This window comes from Cydia amplana, chromosome 7 (genome assembly GCF_948474715.1).
Source record: "Cydia amplana chromosome 7, ilCydAmpl1.1, whole genome shotgun sequence".
NCBI lineage: Eukaryota > Metazoa > Arthropoda > Insecta > Lepidoptera > Tortricidae > Cydia > Cydia amplana.
In genome coordinates, this window is record NC_086075.1 from 5,342,817 (window position 1) to 5,363,581 (window position 20,765).

General features: G+C 42.6%; 1 protein-coding gene across 3 annotated transcripts in view; it reads left to right on the plus strand.

Annotated features, from left to right (window-relative positions):
* Positions 1 to 20,765, plus strand: part of LOC134649366 (histone-lysine N-methyltransferase 2C) — a 79,430-nt gene that overhangs the window by 4,541 nt on the left and 54,124 nt on the right. Inside the window, exons 3-19 of one of the 3 annotated variants that reach the window (XM_063504082.1) lie at positions 183 to 436; positions 1,890 to 1,964; positions 3,002 to 3,235; positions 4,372 to 4,506; positions 5,362 to 5,537; positions 7,427 to 7,649; positions 8,069 to 8,226; positions 8,550 to 8,677; positions 9,760 to 9,884; positions 10,415 to 10,617; positions 12,935 to 13,000; positions 16,042 to 16,177; positions 16,991 to 17,158; positions 18,439 to 18,561; positions 19,433 to 19,546; positions 20,051 to 20,154; positions 20,404 to 20,603. In XM_063504082.1, coding sequence (XP_063360152.1) covers positions 183 to 436; positions 1,890 to 1,964; positions 3,002 to 3,235; positions 4,372 to 4,506; positions 5,362 to 5,537; positions 7,427 to 7,649; positions 8,069 to 8,226; positions 8,550 to 8,677; positions 9,760 to 9,884; positions 10,415 to 10,617; positions 12,935 to 13,000; positions 16,042 to 16,177; positions 16,991 to 17,158; positions 18,439 to 18,561; positions 19,433 to 19,546; positions 20,051 to 20,154; positions 20,404 to 20,603 — 2,622 coding nt within the window. Of the gene's footprint in view, positions 1 to 182; positions 437 to 1,889; positions 1,965 to 3,001; positions 3,236 to 4,371; positions 4,507 to 5,361; positions 5,538 to 7,426; positions 7,650 to 8,068; positions 8,227 to 8,549; positions 8,678 to 9,759; positions 9,885 to 10,414; positions 10,618 to 12,934; positions 13,001 to 16,041; positions 16,178 to 16,223; positions 16,255 to 16,990; positions 17,159 to 18,438; positions 18,562 to 19,432; positions 19,547 to 20,050; positions 20,155 to 20,403; positions 20,604 to 20,765 lie in introns of those variants that run through there. The other 2 variants (XM_063504083.1, XM_063504084.1) reach the window with 2 other exon arrangements.

The following is a 20,765-nucleotide window of genomic DNA, read 5'->3' on the forward strand; positions in this document are numbered from 1 at the left end:
CTTATTACATCAAATAAATAAATATTCCTCCTTGATCATCAATCGGGATCAGTGCAACCTGCTGGCCCTAAATGGAGTGTCTTTCGATTATTGTGGAGCAAGAGCGGCCGCTTCAGCATTTCCGCTGTGTCGGGTCGCCGTCCCTTGTCCTCGCCCGCCGTATATGTAGCCGTCGTCCGCAGCTACGTGTGCGTGGTGTGCCGCGGGCGCGACACGGCCCCGCCCCACCTGGCGGCGGCGCTCGAGGCCCCGCCCCCGCCGCGCGCGCCGCCGCCCACCGCGGCCGCGCTCGGGCTCGGCGGCGAGTACTACGTGGACGACGTGTGCCTCAGCCAGCGCGGCGCGCACCACATGAAGCAGCTCGAGGCCGAGATGGGCATCACGCACACCAGGCGGAAGAGGCGCTTCAAGAACGAGACCACCGAGAAGGACCAAGGTCAGTTTGTGCCTTTAAACCGAGTGTGATGGGTTTCAATACTGATTACTGCCTTTTAGTGTAAGGCCTGAGTGGACGCTCGAAGCGGAGCGTTCGGCGGGACGTGCAGCGTGGCGTCGGGCTCACGTGATTTGAGCAGCGTGCACTAAGGCCGCTCCTATACGCTTGCATTTGTTTAACATGCACGCCGCGCGCCCCGCCCCGCTGCACGCCCAACTCGAGCGTCCACTCAGGCCTTAAGCCCTTGCTACACGGTCGCCGACAAGCCTACTAACCGTCTGACCTTGGTCAGTTTTGGTCAAATTTTGTTGGAAACAACTGTCTACACGGTCCGTCCAGACCAAGGCCACGCGGTCTGAGGGGCTTGTCGGCGACCGTGTAGCAAGGGCTTTACACTTATTCACACCAGCGGGCGCAGGGGGGCGATTTTTGAATTACGATCGCTCGATTTCGTCACTCGGAAATCGGTGGAAAACGGCGAAATGCTGAATTTTGAAATACGAGCGGTAGAAATTGGGAATCGAGTGGTATTGACCACTCGTTTTCAATTCTATTAGTAGAATTTAAATGACTAGTAGTGGAGATGATATTGAACGAAATACACGAAATCGAGCGGTGGAAATTCAAAAATCGGCCCCCAGCATGGCTCCATTTTTATCGTCTGTCACCATGCCTGTCACTTGTGCACTTACATACTTGTTAGAACGTGACAGGCATGGTGACAAGCGATAAAAATTCGTCCGTGCTACCGCCGCTGACCAAGAATTGGATAGAGACAGATATGGTAGGTAGGTGGTGGACAGAGGATAATAAAGGGGGTGCTAAGGGTTTAAATGAAATATGTTCCCTCTCCATCGATGTCTACCTCTCTCTCTATTTTACATCATATCCATAAACTTTACAAATCTCTCTTTAAACTGTGCACAGCGTCACGTTGTATAGAAATGGTACTTCTTTCCATACATTGTCTGCCTCTACATTTAATCAATTGTTCCTTTCTTTTGTATCTTTTTACTGAGGTGTGCGAATAAAGAGTATTCTACGTATAAGCTGGTCAAGCAGATCTTGTCAGTAGAAAAAGGCGGCAAATTTAAAAAATGTAGGCGCAGGGATATCGTCCCATAGAAAATTTGAATTTCGCGCCTTTTTTTACTGACAAGATTTGCTTGACCATCTATATCTATTTCTATTGTGACACTGTATGCAGCTTGCGGATCCAAAGAGTCCAAAGTTCTATCTAAACCTGGTTTTTTTATCCCGAATATTAAAATTACAGTTCGATTGGCAAATGTATTACCCTATTATCCAATTTTTGTACTAAACTATCAAATACTGGGATATAAAAACGGTTTCTATAATATTATCTCACTATATAAAACATCTAACTTGCATTTTTGTGTGTCCACGCTGGCATTGTGGATTGGTGTAGAAATAATGGCATCTATTGAAACAGTGGTTCAGAACGCGGACGTCGAGATGCCAGACGACTCCAAGCCAGACAGCACGGCCGAAGTTAAGGAGGAACCTGGTATGTTGGCTACTCATACGATATTCATTCAACCTTACGTTGAATTTGATAAGGTTTACTTTTAAACATGACTTGATAAATGCTACTTTTGATGCTTTAATTCAACCTTAGTTTGGTAAACGTAAGTGTAAGGCCTGAGTGGACGCTCGCAACGGAGCGTTCGGCGGGGCGTGCAGCGTGGCGTCGGGCTCACAAGAGTCACAAGTAATTTGAGCAGCGTGCACTAAGGCCGCTTGCATTTGTTTAACATGCACGCCGTACGCCCCGCCCCGCTGCACGCCCAACTCGAGCGTCCACTCGGGCCTTACACTAAGGTTTACTTTTAAATATATGTTTCCTTTCGTTAAGCAAAAAAAAACCTTAAAACGTTACATTGTTGATTAAAAATGTGCCTACCAGCATTCATTCAGTATAGTTTCAATTGACATTTTGACAAAAGTAGAGTTGGTTCTATCCTTACCCTTGCAGCATGTTTACATTATTGAAACTATAGAGGATGTTTCTGAATTAGGTTTATTATGACACTTCAATATGCATAGTTATATGTATAGTGTATTAGGGTTTCATTTTGCAGAATTGTCTGGCATGGCACAATCTAAATACCTTAATTCTACACTGTATCTGCCTTTTTGTAGGAATGCTAATATAATTTCAAACTTAATCCTACCATTAATTAATATGAATTTTGAACTAACGCATGATTCTATAAGGGTCAATCAACTATTTCTTGTTGTTATTCTGTCCCATCAGCGAGGAGACAATAGTAGCATAGATTGTTAGAAAAACTGCTGTAGGTTAGTGTTCTACTAACATGCTCAGTAGGTGTCCCATTATGGAAAGGTCTTATAACTACCATAAAATAAAATGCAAGTTTGGTTCATTTAAATACGAAAAACCTAGAATTTTAAGAGTGACTCTGGAGACCGTAACCACCGTAACAACGTGTGACAAGAAAAAGTTGATTAACCCATAAATAACTTTATTTTTCGTATACCAATATGTTTTGCAACGCAATTTCACTAGCACATTCTCCCCAGGTATATCAAACGCCAACCTTAAAGAGGGCATACTCTGGAACGTAGTTAACGAAGGCCCCCCGCCCGAAGGCTTCACCGTGTACACGACGGAGTCCGGGCTGACCGTGCTGCGGAGAAAGAGACAGAGAAACCTGAACAAGCTGGGGATTGGCGGGTTCGTGGTGCGACAGAGACAGAACACCAAGGCGCAGGCCGATGATGAGAAGGATGGTGATGGGACGCAGGCGTCGGGAGGTAACTGTTACTCAATGTACAGCCGCCGTCAGATATATCTGAGCGGCCAAGGTGCTCACAAATATGTGCGCGTATGCAATATACGCGTCTATTATCAAGGAGTTAGAGTGCTTGTTCAGATATTGTGAACACCATGGCAGCTCCGATATATCTGATGGCGACCGTACTCGTAAATATTCAATTTTAATGATTGTAATAATTTGGGAAAAGAAATGACAAATTGGATCTAATCCGGCTATAATATTCCGTAACGTAATATTTTACTTGCAGCTCGCTTTTTAAATTCTGGATTTTTTTTATTGTGATTGATTCAACACAGAAAAGTAACATGTTTGTTTACAGTTACAAACAGCGATTATATTAACTAGGACAATCAAGTAGGAATTCGTTCAGAAAAATCAGAACAGTCTTTAATGTTTGCACATTGTAGTAATCTGTTTCTGATATCTTGTCGAATCAATCGACCCTTTGGCATAGTGATCTCCAAACGAATTCCTAACTACGGCAGGCGTGTCTCACTCCGCGATTTCGTCGCTTTGCTACAGGTAGCTAAAAGTACATCCGTTCGGCCCCAATTTTGGGGAAAGCCATAAGCCGCACGTGGCGCTGTCGCCACCTAGCGGCTGCCACCATATCTGTGCTGATCGTAACAGACGCGTTTTGTTAGAGAGTGAGTCTTCTGTACTTAGTACTATTATTTATTCTGTGACTACGGGCCATATCCGGCCCGTCATCTCTTACTTTTAAGGCTTCGTCACACAGGCGCGTTTTCCGGGCGGCGCGTGAGCGTTTTATATGTAAAAGCGGCGCGCCCCGCTCACGCGCTGTCGGGAAACGCGCCTGTGTGACGAAGCCTTTAACCGACAAAAAGAAAGCAGCAGAGCCTAGCCGTCTTGGCCCTCGGGTCAACAACTTTAAAGACCCCTATTCATGCAGATTTTATAGCAGTAGTACGAGGACTGGGGCCCGTTTCTCAAAAGCTTGTAACTTGTAATACAAGTGGAAGTCCCTTTCTAACAAAAGCTGTCAAAAATTCACATCCGCTTGTATTACAAGTTACAAGCTTTTGAGAAACGGGCCCCTGGTACTAGTAGTAAATACTAGGATAACATAACCATATCTGTGTTATACGACAGAATCGCCGGGCAACAAGCGTAAGCCGCGTCGCAAGCCGCGCTCCAAGCTGATGGAACAGTTCCCGTCTTACATGCAGGAGGCGTTTTTCGGGAAGGAACTGTTGGAACCTGCCAAGCCGGCTGTCAGTTCTACTGGTAAGCTATTTCTGGTTCTATCTATCTGTATCACTACATAGTATAAAACAAAGTCGCTTCTCGCTGTCTGTCTCTCCCTATGTATGCTTAGATCTTTAAAACTAATTTAAAACTAACGCAACGGATTTATTTGCGTTTTTTTAAATAGATAGAGTGATTCGAGAGGAAGGTTTATGTATAATTTGTTAGCCCGTGCGAAGCCGGGGCGGGTCGCTAGTTATATAATAAATTAATATATCTTGTTTAATAAGCTCCCAGGAATAACTCTATACTGCACTTGGCAGTGGATTTGTCTATTGGCTAGATTTATCTATGGCAATAATAGGCGCAGAATATGATAACACTTTGTCCTAATGATTAAGCACACGTCTTATTGATTTAAAAGTAACGGACACCTAAAAAAACAAAGCTATATGACCGACCGTCAATCCACGCCTGCTGAAAACTCTGGGTAAACATTTTCGCGTGGCAAAAACTGGGGTAACCTCTTTCAGCACTATTGACTAGGGTCACAAGCACAGAACATATTAAAGAGGTTAGAACGGCTATCGCGCGCAGTTAGTATCGGAACCGGTGTCGCCGCTCGTTACTCTCCACATTTCCACATTTCTCGCGCAACGGTAGTAAAAACTTGTGTGCCTGGTGAATGGATACGCCTCCTTTAGACAGATTTGATGTCTGGCTTCTTAATCTGAACGTTATTGTGGCGCAAAAGGCATGTTTACGTTTTTCGGTCAGCGCTGGCGAGTACTAGCATGCGGGCGTTTGCTCATAACCGGCGGCGACACGTACCCTGCTCGCATCGCCATTCTACTTGTTCTGTGGTCACAAGTTATCCCTTAATATTGTTCGCAGGCAACCCGTCGTCCAGCCCCGGCGGCCTAGCGCGTCCCGGGACGCCCGAGGGCTACCGCGAGCTGCGCGACTTCCGATTGGAGCCCGATAATTCCGATAGTGACGACGAGGAGGTGCTCGCAGCGCTCACCACCTTCAACGAGAACGACAGCTCCTACATTATCACTCTCAATACCGTGAGTACCTACTAAAGTACTGGAGTATAGGAGACGCGCGGCGTTATTCATAAATGCAATGCAGATGATCGTCGTTTGCCCCTCTATGGCATAACAACAGATAGGGACTAACGACGATCATCAATTGATTAAGTTAGCAGCTTATTAAATTATACAACGGGACTTAATCGCGTATCTAAGTTTTAAGATTTACCTCCGACGTTTCGAGGACGGCGTTGTCCCCGTGGTCTCGGAGAAGACTGGCTTAAGTTGACATCAGCATCGTCTAACCGCGCGAGTTTTTCGAACTACCCGCACTTGGTCTTGTTTATCCGCTTGAACGTTTTGCGCACTAAGGATGTCACTCTGTCGACACACAACACTAACGATATTCGATTTATCGACTGTCGATATTCGTTTACGCTTACATTTACTAATGACTGGATTCCATGTGGATGGACAAAGCGCACAATAGCAGAAAGAGTTAAGGAACATATTGCAGCTGTCAAAAATCGTCAGGTGAACAAGTCTGCCGTGGCTGAGCATTTACTGGAGTCAGGACCAAACCACTGGATTGAGCTGCATAACCCTAAAATCCTGTCCACGGATCGTCATTTCTACAGCAGGAAAGTACGGGAAGCCATTGAAATCAAAAAACATAGTAATTTCAATCGGGACGAGGGTTTCAAGATCTCATCCACATGGAATCCAGTCATTAGTAAATGTAAGCGTAAACGAATATCGACAGTCGATAAATCGAATATCGTTAGTGTTGTGTGTCGACAGAGTGACATCCTTAGTGCGCAAAACGTTCAAGCGGATAAACAAGACCAAGTGCGGGTAGTTCGAAAAACTCGCGCGGTTAGACGATGCTGATGTCAACTTAAGCCAGTCTTCTCCGAGACCACGGGGACAACGCCGTCCTCGAAACGTCGGAGGTAAATCTTAAAACTTAGATACGCGATTAAGTCCCGTTGTATAATTTAATAATGTGTAAAAATCGTGAAAGTTTAAATCAGTGTTAAGTTAGCAGCTGTTTATGAATAACGCCATAGATCTTCCACGTTAGGTGGCACATGTACTACGTAAATGGAGTGAGTGTGACCCACGCCTGCCTACATTGCCTGTTATTAATTAATATGTATAAGCCTGGGCTGTCACAGTTAGGGCTCATTTAGACGGCGCGCGAACTCGTATATGATTTTAGTTACCTTGCGGACCATTGAGGTTACATCGATTCAGCCGACCGATCAAATAACGCAATGTAATAAAACTCGCATTCGAGTTCTCGCACCGTCTAAATGAGCCCTAAGAGCAGTGATGAACTAAAGCTCCAATATTATCATTTTTCAATTCTTTACAGGTGCATCCTCTTTAAGTTGGATATTTTCGCCAATGTGTTTAATCGCACCGAAAAATAGTTCAGTTTTTAGAACTTAGAAGCATATTTATATACGTTTTTTAGGTGTTCTAAACGGTCCAATCGCCCATGATCCTCGGAGTCCTACCTTCGATTCGGACTGAATACATTTACAAAAATTACATTATTCAAAACGTTGATTCACTTGATCATATTTGGGCGTTTTTTTTTTTAAGTTGTCCCCTACACTTTTTTTTCCAATTTGGGATTTTTTATGTTATTTCTACTCAGAATCACGAGTTCTTTCTATCCTAATAGGAGAAAAAAAGTGTCCCAAAATTTCCATACATTTTTCAATCTTTCCATTCCGCGACCGCCATACAAAGTCTATGAAAAATGGTGACGGAATGGAAATAAAAACCTTGGGACACTTTTTTTTCTCCTATTAGGATAGAAAGAGCACGTGATTCTGAGTAGAAATAACATAAAAAATCCCAAATTAAAAAAAAAAGTGTAGGGGACAACTTAAAAAAAAACCGCCCATTTACAGGAGGAAGTAGAGTTCCTAAACACCCTAAAGCCCAAAGTGGAGAAAGACGACCCTGACCACTCAAAAATCAAGACTGAAGTCACCGAAGACGGCGTGAAGCATACAGAGGACTCCACGGCTCTGAAGAACGCGATCCTCGGCCCGCAGCCCGCCGAGAGTGAGCCATCTGTGCCTTCCGAGATACCCACTGTCCACAGTACTAAGACTGAAACTATCAGCAGCGGTAAGTATTTAGTGGAATTCTTGAAATGCCTCTAGGCTTGAATTAATTCTCCGATTCATGTTATTTGGGATGGATTGACTATTTTTATTGCTGTCCGGTCGGCAAGGAACATATCTCGTGAATGATAATTTGATAATGCCATTCAACCATGGTTTGAAGAGTGACCCCGGAGAAAATATGTAACTTAACGTAATTTCTACTAACGAGATGCTGCAACATATAAAATAATTTATTTAACAAAAATAACATTTTAACATGAACATGGCTATCCGTCAGAAACCAAACTAGGCTGAGCCTGTACATATGCAGCAAGACGTGTATAGAATTTCAGTAGACATACTTAATTATTACTTTTTTACGTCATTTTTTCTCTTACACCCTGACTAGTCATATTCACAGCAGAGTTAAAATTTCCGCAGAAACGGGCGGATCGTCCCAAGCGTCGACTATATCGCCAAAAGACGACCTGTCGCTATTGGGCGTCAATCTGGACGCCATGGTGAGAGACACTCTCCCCGATATGGACAGCAACGATGTCGATGAGATATTCAAGGGCGTGCTGACTGATGATTCACAGGTGAGTTTTAACTAAGTATTAATTATTACGCATGTTAGCAAAGCTAGTTCTTACAAGATATAAAGACGATCTAAATGGGTCACCTATCTCATCTCCGAAAATTTTAAACCGCATTTGAACCAACGCGTTTTTCTAGTAACCGTGGAAATTTCACCAATCTAATTTAACCTAACCCAATGGTTTCTACAGGATTCCTTTTACAAAAGTTTGGAAAATTTAACGGTTTTTGAAAAAAAATGCGTTTGGTCAAATGAAACATCGAGACAGGCGCAGGCGGCATACGAAGTTTTAAACAAAGTATTAATTCAACTCCATTTGTCCAGGAATCTCAAGAATCATCCGTATCATACGTGAACTCCATGTCCGGCACGCCGTACTCGCAGCAGCGGCAGCAGCTGCAAAGTCCGATGGAATACGCGTCGCCTTACCACACCGACTTCGGCGGGAGCAGGTAAACAGGAGATATAACCCTTTGACCGCCAAAGACGTCAAATGACGCGCGCGGCTGCATGCCAATATCAACTTTCGTGCATTCCGACAAGGTTCACGTTAACGCGCCGCGCACGATAAGTGTCGCGTTCAAAGGCTGAGATAGAGGAACGAGAGTTCGTATTCGAGTTAAATTACATTGATGGCTGACTACTGCGTCTACTGGGGTACAATTAATTCAATTTATCTGTTGAATGCCGTAATGTAAAGAAACTCATTACTTAATGAGTTTTTATTCATACAGCCTATGCTATACCACAAACTGTACACTTTTAGCATCGTGGTGTGGAACTGTGGATTTCTCACTCAGCTGTGTGGCCAAACTTACAGCAGCTGGACACGAGCTACGTACACATACTGTGTGACCTGGATCTTAGTGCTTTTATACTTTGGTAGAAAAGAATTATGAAAATACTGGGCGCCAGTAGCCTAAGTATCTAATTCAGCAGAGTTTTATACATGTTCTTGTACAGGGTGGCCAACTTAGAGGTATACAACTTTTTTTTTGCCGCCATTTTATGCTGGCGGTAAATATGACAGTTATTGCATGAAAATTAGTTTGTGTAGATACGGCAAATTTATTATGGAGCGTTTTACGACGGAACAACGTGTTTTAATCTTTAAAAACAATAGAAACATTAAAAATAACGATTCCCGGTCGATTAATTTCGAGAAACGTTGACATTGACTGGCCCCCAAGATCGCCTGATTTAACAGCTCCTGACTTTTTTCTGTGGGGCTATCTAAAGGGACGTGTCTATGCTAATAGGCCAACGAACCTTCAGCAATTAATACAAAATATTCGAAACACTGTCGCTGAGATAACGCCAGAAATGTGTGAAAAAGTGATGAAAAACGCGATGAAAAGGGTTCGCATCTGCCATGCTGCTAGAGGTGGACATTTGTCTGACATTATTTTCCATGTGTAATTGCTGACCCTACATATTATATTTAACAAGGAATACTTAATATTTTTTATGTTTTATAGAATAAAATTTCAAAAATAAAGTGTATACCTCTTATTTGGCCACCCTGTATTTACAGCAGTAACAGTGCTCTGAGCCCGCTGTTCTCGGATTGCGGCGGCGGCGCGTGGGGCGGCGACCAGCCCGCCGCGCCGCAGCCCTCCTACAACCAGCGCTCCGCCGAGAAGATGCGCGCCGACGAGAGTGAGTACTACATAACATTATTGTTGCCAATCAGATACTATCTGTTCGGTGAGGGTTAACATATTCATTGCCACCCAGCCTAACAAGACATCCGCGTCAGGTCACAAAAAAATCGTCATATAAAGCTGTAGTACCACGATCCCGACTATCGGATCGTCCGGCCTGGGAACGAAATCATAAAATACCCGATAGTCGGGTTTTAAACACTGAATGTGAAGTCCGCTAACCAACCATTTTTATATTCTAGTGGCCAAAAAACTAAAAAAATCGACGATTTTTAAAATGTTGATATCTTAGGCGGCAACGGCATAATTTAGCAAGATTTTTGTATTTTTATATTATATTTATAAATTAACGATTTCCATAGTGGTTCAAGTTTATCATAATTAAAAAAAAGGACAAGTGCAAGTCGGACAAAATTAACTTATTTTTATTTATTTTATTTATAGTATTGAGATTTTTCCCTGTACTTGTAGTATAAGTTTGCGTTTTACGCCAATACGCGATAAAACAACATTACTCATGTTCAGGCCTAGGCCCGGCCGCGACCATATCTGCAGTCCTATACGCGAACACCAACCACCCCGAATGGAAGACCGAGTTCCCCAACTGGACCGACCGCTGCAAGCAAATACTGAAGAAGTGGCGCGCGCTCCCCGTAGAGCAAAAAGCACCTTATTTACAGCGAGCCAGGGACAACAGGAGCGCTATTCGCATGAAGAAAGCACAGCAGGTACGTACGTGTGGTGTGCTCAGTGTGGTGTGTGCTAACCCGACTCACTTACCACTTGTCTTAATGAAGACGTGTTTTAGCTTCGGAGCTCGCTAAATAGGGTGTTCATTAGTGAGAAAGTTTATTTGACACTTATGTTGTATGGATGCAGTTGTCACAACTTGTATCTTGGAAAAATTTAGTTTATCTAATCTAATCTCACGTCTGCTGTAAGAATGTAGAAGCTGTTAAAGTAAGGGCGCTAAGCACGATGAATTTCCTACATTGACATGCTATATCCTATCTCTATGGCACGCGCATAATTATATTGCTTTCCTGCTCGCACAGAGGCATTCACCGCCGGCATTATGGGCAGGACTACAATATAATTGCGTGCGTTCAATACACACATTATCAGTACAGCAATACCTACATAATACATATAGTAGGGAACTTTGAATTTTTTTATATTCTTTGGATTACTTCATTCATACAATATAAGTATTCAGTGATCTAATCTAGTTCAAAATATAGGTAGGTATGATGTTGGCTAAATAAATGGGCGCTTTTAAGAAATGTCTTTTTTTTTAAATATAAGTGACTGATAGCAGACATAAAAACAACGAAATAAGATCTTAAACGATATTATTTCCTTAGCCATCGTTTTACTGAACAATAGCTAATAGATGGTCGTTACTGTGCACATTTATTTAGCCACAAATCATACTGAAATGTTTGAGTTTTACGATAACAAACAAGGTTTCAATCAATCCCACTTTGCCACAATCGGGTAAATGATGACCAAAAACCACCAAACACGCCATCACCATCTAAGATGTGCTATTACGGGTGCTGTGGATTCTCTCGCTTAAGGGCTGATTTAGACGGCGCGCGAACTCGCATGCGATTTTAGTTACATTGCGGACTATTGGTTACGTCCAATTCAACCTACCGATCAAAACCCGCAATGTAATGAAACTCGATGCCAGTTCACGCGCCGTCAAAATCAGCCCTTATGTTCAAGCGTCACTCGCGCGCCTATAGCTCGGTACCCTTAATTTTATTAATTAATATGAAAACAGATACTAGAAAGAGTATATCGTGCCGTGAACATAATAGTGTTACTAGATGACGATCTCAAAACCCTCCAAACCCAAACCGCTTCGGTCGTTATTTCGTTTACATGCCTCTCTGTCGCTCGAATATGCAAGAGCGATGGAAAGGCAGATAACGAATTTTAGATGTTCGCGGTAAACTCTTATCTGGCGAATGCGCCGCTAGCACGTCATTCGCGAATGGTTGGTGCACTACACAATCAGATATATCGCGGTGGTCGGAAGGTGTTCACAATATCTGAACACGCACTCTAACGCTCTGACACTAGAGGCGTGTACAGATATTTGTGGGAACCTTAGCCGCTCCGATATATCTGATGGCGACTGTACTACGACTACGCAGTAAACGCGAGCGGTTAGCGAGTATGCAAAAAGGCGCTTTCACTATATCTGGACGCACCTTAAAAATGTCATCTACTGAAACTGCTCTTTTCACGTCTCATTTTTGCTTGACTACAGCATCTATTACAATTTTACATTTTGGTTAAGGGAATCGGGCAATTGCACAGCTTATATCACAATATTGTGTTTTATCAATGATGTATGTGTTATTACGAAGTCTAAAGAAGATTTAAGTTATAGGATCTACAGACATAACTAGAGTATCAAATTGTAGGCACCAGGAAAGCTACTTTTATCAGTTTTCTTTTCACTATAAACCTTTTTAAACCATCCCTTATTACCCCTCTGTACTTAAATGTATTAAAATTATACTGATCTTACCAAAAGAAAAACGTAAGAATGGGTCCTGATTTTTCATGTATCACTTTTCGACTACATAATTATGTTACAAGCGGATGCATCGATTTCCAACCAATTTTAAGGGGTATTACAATCTTATCGGGGTTAGTTTTGTCGAGAGAGCGAACGTATTAGAATATTAGAGACGTCTCACCCTCGTGCCTCGGCTTAAAGCCTAACTAAGCTGTCCGATGGCGCAACAGAGCGGAGGCACCAATTTTAAGGGGTATTATAATCTTATCGGGGTTAGTTTTGTCGAGAGAGCGAACGTATTAGAATATTAGAGACGTCTCTTCCTCGTGCCTCGGCTCAAAGCCTAACTAAGCTGTCCGATGGTGCAACAGAGCGGAGGCACCAATTTTAAGGGGTATTGTAATCTTATCGGGGCTAGTTTTGTCTCGAGAGCGAGCGTATTCGAATATTAGAGACGTCTCACCCTCGTGCCTCGGCTTAAAGCCTAACTATGTCCGATGGCGCAACAGAGCGGAGGCAGCTTGGAGCCGGAGGCGCCGACGACGCCGACGCCGCCAGCGGAGCGCCCCGGGCCGGTGCGCGCGCCCAACGTGACGGTGACCGCGGGCGGGCTCCTGGAGGCGGACCAACACATCCGCGTGCTCACGCCCTCCGAGATCATGCGCACGTTGCCGCGCCTCGCCACCGTGCCGCACACGGTACACACGCGCGCAACGCTCGCATACACACCGCACACACACTACACACAACATATGAAACAAAACACAAGTCTCTCTCTTAAGGTCCGTTGCACCAAACTGTTGTCATCGTCAAAGAGTTCGCTAAATTTTATTGCATGGAAAGTTTCATAGTAAACTGCCGCGGCGCGCCAGGTGACGTTGATCAGTCTGTCAAGTACGTAGGGTGCAACTGGCACTTAGTGGAAGATCATTTTGAACTAATGCGGTCTTTCACTGAAACACTAAACTTAAAAGTTTTTCTTTAAATATCGTATAAAACATAAAACCACGCGTTTGTTTCGAATGACTTTCGAGTATACATTTTTGTAGAAGTGGCATTAGATTTCTATAACTGTCCGTTGTACTCGTATAATAATTTCTATCAAATAACCGTATATGGCATAAAGTGCATCTCATTTGTCGATACTATGTCCACGAACGAGATGGCGGTTGTACGCTTGTATTAGTGACATATTTGTCCTGTCGCCACTTTCAAGTCGAACCTTTATCCCACACATCAAACGAATTAACGGTTAGTGTGATTCTATACCGTTGGCACTATATTTAATCAAAAAAACAAACTAATAAACTGCTCATAAAACCACAAGTCAATGTCAACGTAATTATCTTATGCGGATAATAATTCTACAAAATACATGAACTACACATCATAATATGAATAGACTATTTGAGACTTTGTTACAAATTCGTTTTAAACTTTAAGACATAAATTCATGAATAAACAGAAAAAGCAATATAGCTTTGTGAACTCCATTTTCATTACACTGGAGTTATGTTCACTGAAATTAAAAAAAAAACACAACTTTGGTCCAATTAAAAGTCCAACCGAGAAAAATTGGAAACAATATATTCTCATTAGTGTTTTTGAACGACGAAGGATTATGGGTACATTTTGCGTTCGGAAATAAATTATACTATTCAATAATGTTGTTCAAATATTGATGTTTAGTCACATATAAATGAAATAATTTCATTTCCCTAGTTATCCGAGTGAACATATCTGAATAGCATAACTTATTTCATACTGTAGAGTTATACACAAACACAAAACGTCAGTGTGTATGCGAGCTCGTACTGTTGGGTGATCCGCGCTGCACCCGCGGTCCTAAGCACTCCTCTAAGTCAATCTAAATTACTCATCACCCAACAACATTTTTGGCTGTTAAGCATTGTAAGCTGTGTGGACATTTTATTTTCTTTGAGCTTCTTTGAGGACCCCCCCTCCTAAACGCCTCCCGGACTCGTGTCCTCAGTTTCCGTAATGTTGTTTTTTTTTATTATTTCCGCTTTGCCTTGGTAGACGTTGGCTTTAACACTGGGCGGTGGCTGGATGTGGTGTGCTAACAATTCTAACAGACGGTGTAGTTACTTTATTTTGCCTTGTTACGCTCCTGTAAAAAGCTTTGTGAGGCAGGTAATTTTGTAACATAGTTTTAAGTATACTATAACCATGTCATTGATCATTTTTAATTAAATATGAATTTCAGTTGATTTTAAGTTTTAAACTTAGTTAAAATAGCACAAGTTCTTAGCTTAAAATATGGCCCATTTGGAAGGTAACATGCAACTTGACATGCATGTAGCTCTTACAGGTACAAAAAGAAATGGAAAGCAGTTGTCTAGTGTTACTTTTTAATTTTTTATAAGAATGAAGACAACAAAACTGCCAGTGTAATTTATTAAATTCTCTAACAGATTGACAGTTTTGAAGTTTTTTAAGATGGTTTTATAAACTGCATTTAGTACCAAAAATAGAAAGGAAGTGGTAGATAGCACTTGACGACATTCTTTCTAGGTATATTTTTGTTTATACCTGTTAAATCTATATGCATGAAAGTTTCGGATGGGCCCACATTTTTTAAAATTTTGAGCTAAGGAGCCTTACTAAAAATCTATTATGTTTGTAAATACATTTTATTAACACTTGTTGTAATACTGAATAACCATAGTCAAATTATATCATTTCAGTAATTGTGTAATTTATAGTTCAGACATCTGTATATACTTAGTATGAATTTGGTGTTATAATGTTACATGGATTGGCTTGGTCAACAGTTCGTACACGCATGGAAGTAGGTGATAGTAACTTCGTGTGAGACACACATGAAGCGCAAAGTTACGTACACGTGAACGTTTGGGATGGTTACGTGCTTTTGCACTCGTCATTGTAAAAGGCATGTCGTAAACAAAAAATATTTGATTTGAAGCCGTAATCATTCCAAAAACTGCTAAATTTGCTGGTCAGATTTTTTAAATTAATTAAATACTTACCTAAATTAAATAGCAATAGTTTCCAATATCTTATTGTTTCGATAAAGCCGCCTTTGGCTGTTATTTGTGCCGTAGAGACGAATCTAATGAAAATAATGTCTCAGAAATCCTATTTTTCGGACAGTCGGTTAACAAAACAGTTTTTAAAGTGTAGCCGAGGCCCTGCAAATGAATAACTAATTAAAAAAATCGTTTTTACTTATAAAATTTTCTTGGTTGCATTCATTTAACGTCTGACCATCAAGTCCGTAGTGCAATAACAGCGACTTAGCTGTCTGAATGAACACGCAAATTTCATTCAGAGTATGCGAGTTCCGTCAATGCAGTTTGTCCGTTCGTAGCATTTACAAAAATAACTTAATCGCGTAGAAATTTGGAATGCATGAGTATAACTAGCTATTTATTAATTTGCATCAGTCTCACTACACTAGAACTAATTCACGTAAACATTCCAAATTTCAGCTCGAAGGACAAAATATTAGGGTTTCCAATTTTGACGGAACTCCGAAAGCGGTCGCGGTTAGCGAACGGATCGTTCAGACAGCGAGGCCTGACGTCATGGCGAAAGGTAATTGACGCGTATAGTAATAAGTGTGCTGGTATAGGAGCAGGAGCGCGCGTGCGGGCAGCAGCGCAGCGCGCGGGAGGCCGAGCAGGAGAGGCAGTGGAAGCAACTGCAGCAGTTGCGGCAGCAGCAGACCCAGCAGCAACAGCAGATCATTCATGATCAGCGGATACAAGGTAGCACTCTAATGCTAAACCACTATTAGTAACGTTTTAGCAGCAACAGCAGATCATTCATGATCAGCGGATACAAGGTAGCACTCTAATGCTAAACCACTATTAGTAACGTTTTAGAGGCTGCTGGATGGCAGCAAAAGCAATGGATATGTCGCAGGCATTTTGTAAGAATCCGCCGTTTATAAACGGCGCCGTCATTTTACAAACGTTTCGCCGTTTGCAAATTGCCTTTGGCCTTTGTAAAATGTCGGCATTATGTATAATACCTTATGGCATTAACGGCGCCGTTTGTAAATTGCCGCGGTATTATGACCATACATAACCATAATGACCAACGGATATATGATAGCAAGGTGTCTTCATGGTATAGGGTAGGGCGTCAGAGGCAGCGGCTGTTCTTTTTCCTGCTACAGAGCAAATTTACACTAATGTTAGTTGAAACTTCCAGAAGATGTGGTCTCAGCACAAAATGTGAACCAATTTAAAAATCAACTAGACAAGCACACCTATACATCTACTTGTCAATGACAACTGTCAATGATTACTGGATACAGGCAATATCAGTTGTCACAACTGCCTGCCTGCTTATAGAATAATAATAATAATAAGATTTCTTTACCAAGTGATACATTTTCATTGTCCTTGATTACAGTACTCTTATTCGATCTATACAGTTCTAAATTTTCTAAATAGTCCTTTACCCCGTTTACGGGACTGCCAAACCTAGTAAAGCTTACTGGACATAGGTTTGGTCAGCTTGTAAACGATATTAATATTAGACACGCCCGCTTGACCCTCGACGTCTGTCTAAAGCAGCGATGCAGCGGCTCCGAACGCCGGACCCCGAGCCGCCTTCACCAGCGCCCGAAGCCCCTCGCAGCGCCTTTCCGACCCAACGGTTCCAATACGCCAACGATGAAAACATCAACCGGCAGCTGCGCGACCTGCTGCAACGGCACCCTGAGAAGATGTGGCCTGGACGTAAGTATCCAACCTTAACACAGACTACATGACTCAATGAGGTTCCTCGTGGCTTTCACAGTTGTCATTACGGCTAAGCTCAAGGTAGCCTGTATACGCGGTATTTATCGCGAAACTAGGCATGTTTATCACTCATAGAAACGCAATAGAAACGCAACTGGCCATACGCGGGTCATATATGAGTCGTGATAGCTACCGGGCAAGATCTGACAGTTACTGGGCTGGTCTGTATGCGGGGATGTAGTTGCATAAAGAAACATGTAATGTAAGTGTAGTATAGTCGCCAACATTATATGAAATCTGAAATAGGACCAGTTTGCGCTGATGACCACTTGCATCTTTATCTAAACTTGCCGTCATGACCTCCACATCGTTCTACAAGTTGATTTAAGACATGGTCACCTTGTTTTTAGAGTGGAGAAGAGTAACTGGTAGCTCATATTTAACCAAAGAACACGCCCAACATTTGTTTTTTTGCGTGTTATTTCTATATGAGCTATCGACATTTTATTTTTGTTAGAGTTACAAGTTAGGTGCTGTCAACGTATGCCACACTGTCCTTGTCTCAATAAGTTTATACCTAAAGAGGCCTACCTCCAAAATTGATAATCGAAATTTCTATCTACCTCTCTATCACACGCTGTAGGTATTATGCAAGACTTGCAAGAATGATAAGGAGACTGAAAATGAAATTTCTATTTCCGATGTTCGCGGAAGATCTACTGGCTTGCCTCGCAAGTGTAGTCGTCACGTGTAATCGAGGCTCATAATAACGTTCATCATATCCTCCTAAGGCCCAACGAAAAATTGAGTATGTAGTCAGTACGGCCCGTAGTCCAACCAGTAGTACTATTGTTTTATACTCATTCAGACCCAAGTACTTAAAAGACTTTTTTTAATGTTACTGTACTTATACAGCACCTTGTACATCACTTTGATTTTTTTTACGAACTTATTAAAGGGCTCACAGACAAAACAAAACAGTCCTTTAGAAGTTCGTACACGCCAATTTCGATAAGCGCAAAATTTGAAATGGGTTTTCTATTAAGTCCTACTGGTAGGACCGTGGTACGCTATGACTACACAATTGTTGTAGGAGCTGGGTCTGAATAAGAAAGTTAATAAGTACTATGAGTAGGACCTTGGGCCTTAGGAGGATATCAGTCGAGCCAGCAGGCTTTCTGTTAACTCGGAAGTCACGTAACACTGCATATCCCGTATTTTGTGCATATTTCGTCTAAAGACAACTCGTTTAGTTATTCCTTACGTTTTCTTTACAGAAGGGAGCACGGAAGAAGGCGGCGGCCCCACAGGGCTGGAGGGGCAGCCGTTCCGCCATCCGTTGCCTGTAGGGCTCCGACCTCGAGCTCCGCTCGCGCCCGGGCAGCGCCCTGAACATCCTCGTAAGTTTGTGTATATCGATGCTGTAGAAAACAAACGTACGTCGTACGTGTTGTACATACATACAATATATGCAATGTTTCATTACAATCCAATATGTATATTGAGGTCGCTTGGTCAGGATAAAAACAACACATCAACTATGTATCAACATATTATATTTTCCGTTATTCCTTTAATTACATTCCACAATTATAAATGTATCCACCAATCCTTATGTAACTTAATCAGCAAGTACTAGTAAAAGTATTTTCCGAGAGATCCGTCTCACTCCGAGGTTACCAACAGAATGCCCCACTCAGGTACTCGCTTGTGTTTTTAAAGCCAGCTGTTCCCGCCAATCTACCCACGCAGTCGATCCGTTGGACAAGTCACGTGACTTGTCCAAAGTATCAATTGACTGTCTCTTAATGAATAAAACATCATTATTTGCCGAGTTTAATCTGTAAATTGTTAAAACAATATGGATATGAATTCTCAAAATATTGTATAGTTACCTTACAGATAGTTCTAAAATGAGAACGAAACTCCGTTTGTATGGGAAGGTGAAATTCGGCCAAGCTTGCTGGAGACTCTTACGGCTCGGCCTCGACATTGAGCGACTAGCGACGGCGGCAGCGATAACCATAGGTTTGAGCGAGACACAGCGATCGGACCATTCGTTCCTACCTACGGTTGTCGCTGCCGCCGTCGCCAGTCGCTCAATGTCGTGGTCGAGCCCTTAAGCTTACCACGAGTTTTACAGCTGACAGAGCCAGTGTGTGTACTTACCGAGCAGAACCGCATCACATTTTATTCAGTTCATCTCCTGGGCGTCAAATACTAGGGTACTCGTATTTGACGCATAACTTAACAAATCGGTATCATTTTCAGTTCTTATGCACCAACGGCTGGTAGCACCCGATGGCACGCCTATACAGCAAAACGTCGGGAACCAGGGGCAGCAAGTTGTCGAACAGAAACCACATGTCATGCCACAGCCCAACGGTAAGCACTATCACTATTAATAATTCTTTAGACAAAGGTTTTACTCGTACGCGCGGATTGTAAGTAAATTTTATTGTGCACCATACAATTAAAAATACACAGAAACTGAAATACAGTTAAAAGCTAGGTAACAACAGGCGGATTGTTACAATGAAAATGCAATCAGATTTGGTGAAGTTAACGCTCACCAAACTTGGCATCTGATCGCCGCCGCTCACTTCTAGGCGTTCATTGTGACATATTTATTTATTTCAGAGGATAAGTGTCCTAATGATAGGCAACACCCTCCCGCTCTCTTTCTACAGCTTATATCGATTTTGAACAGCGGTTTTGAACAGTCTCACACCAGTCTTTAAGAATGGCGACAAGTTCTTCACTCCATCGACTACGTATTCTGCCGGATTTGTGCGATTCATTTGGTGGTTGTTTCAGCCCTTAAGTCTTCCCGCGTTTCAACAAAATTGATTCCTGTATGTATGTTGTAAGGTGTATTTTTGTTTGTAGCTCAAGGCGGAGAGAGCAAACAGGAGCCCGGAGAGCACGGGCACGACGAAATGGACATGGGCGATATGGACAAACTGGAACAGGACGCTGGAAACATTGGCGAGGTGTGGAAAAAGCTTTACTCATTACATTTTAATTATTCGGTTTAGTCAGTCTTACATAACATAATTACCAGTCATCCTTTAAGCACAGCTGACAAGTTTTGTTTTAAACAGGCAGTATTTAACTGCGCGACTATTTACAACCCTATATCACTTGAATAATTAACTATCTTTATCTTTCTTTAGTTAGCCCAGAAATATAAACAAAGCTAGTAATCGAATTTTCACAATTAGTGGGGAAATCATTCACAGGTTGGCGACATCCTCACCGGCCTAGGCGGGGAAGACGACGAGGAACTCCTTGAGTCCCTGACAGCCGAAATCGGGGAGCAGTTCAACATCCTAGAGTACGCCGACCCGGAGCTGGCGGCGCTCAACGACGCGGAGCACATCCTCGACGGGCTGGAGCTGGAGGAGGTGCCCGAGCGGCATGCCAAGAGGGAGCATCCCATGTAAGTTAATGTAACTCACAGGTGGGAGGCATCCTAACCGGCCTAGGCGGGGAACACAAGCGGCATGCCAAGAGGGAGCACCCCATGTAAGTTAATGTTACTCACAGGTGGGAGGCATCCTAACCGGCCTAGGCGGGGAACACAAGCGGCATGCCAAGAGGG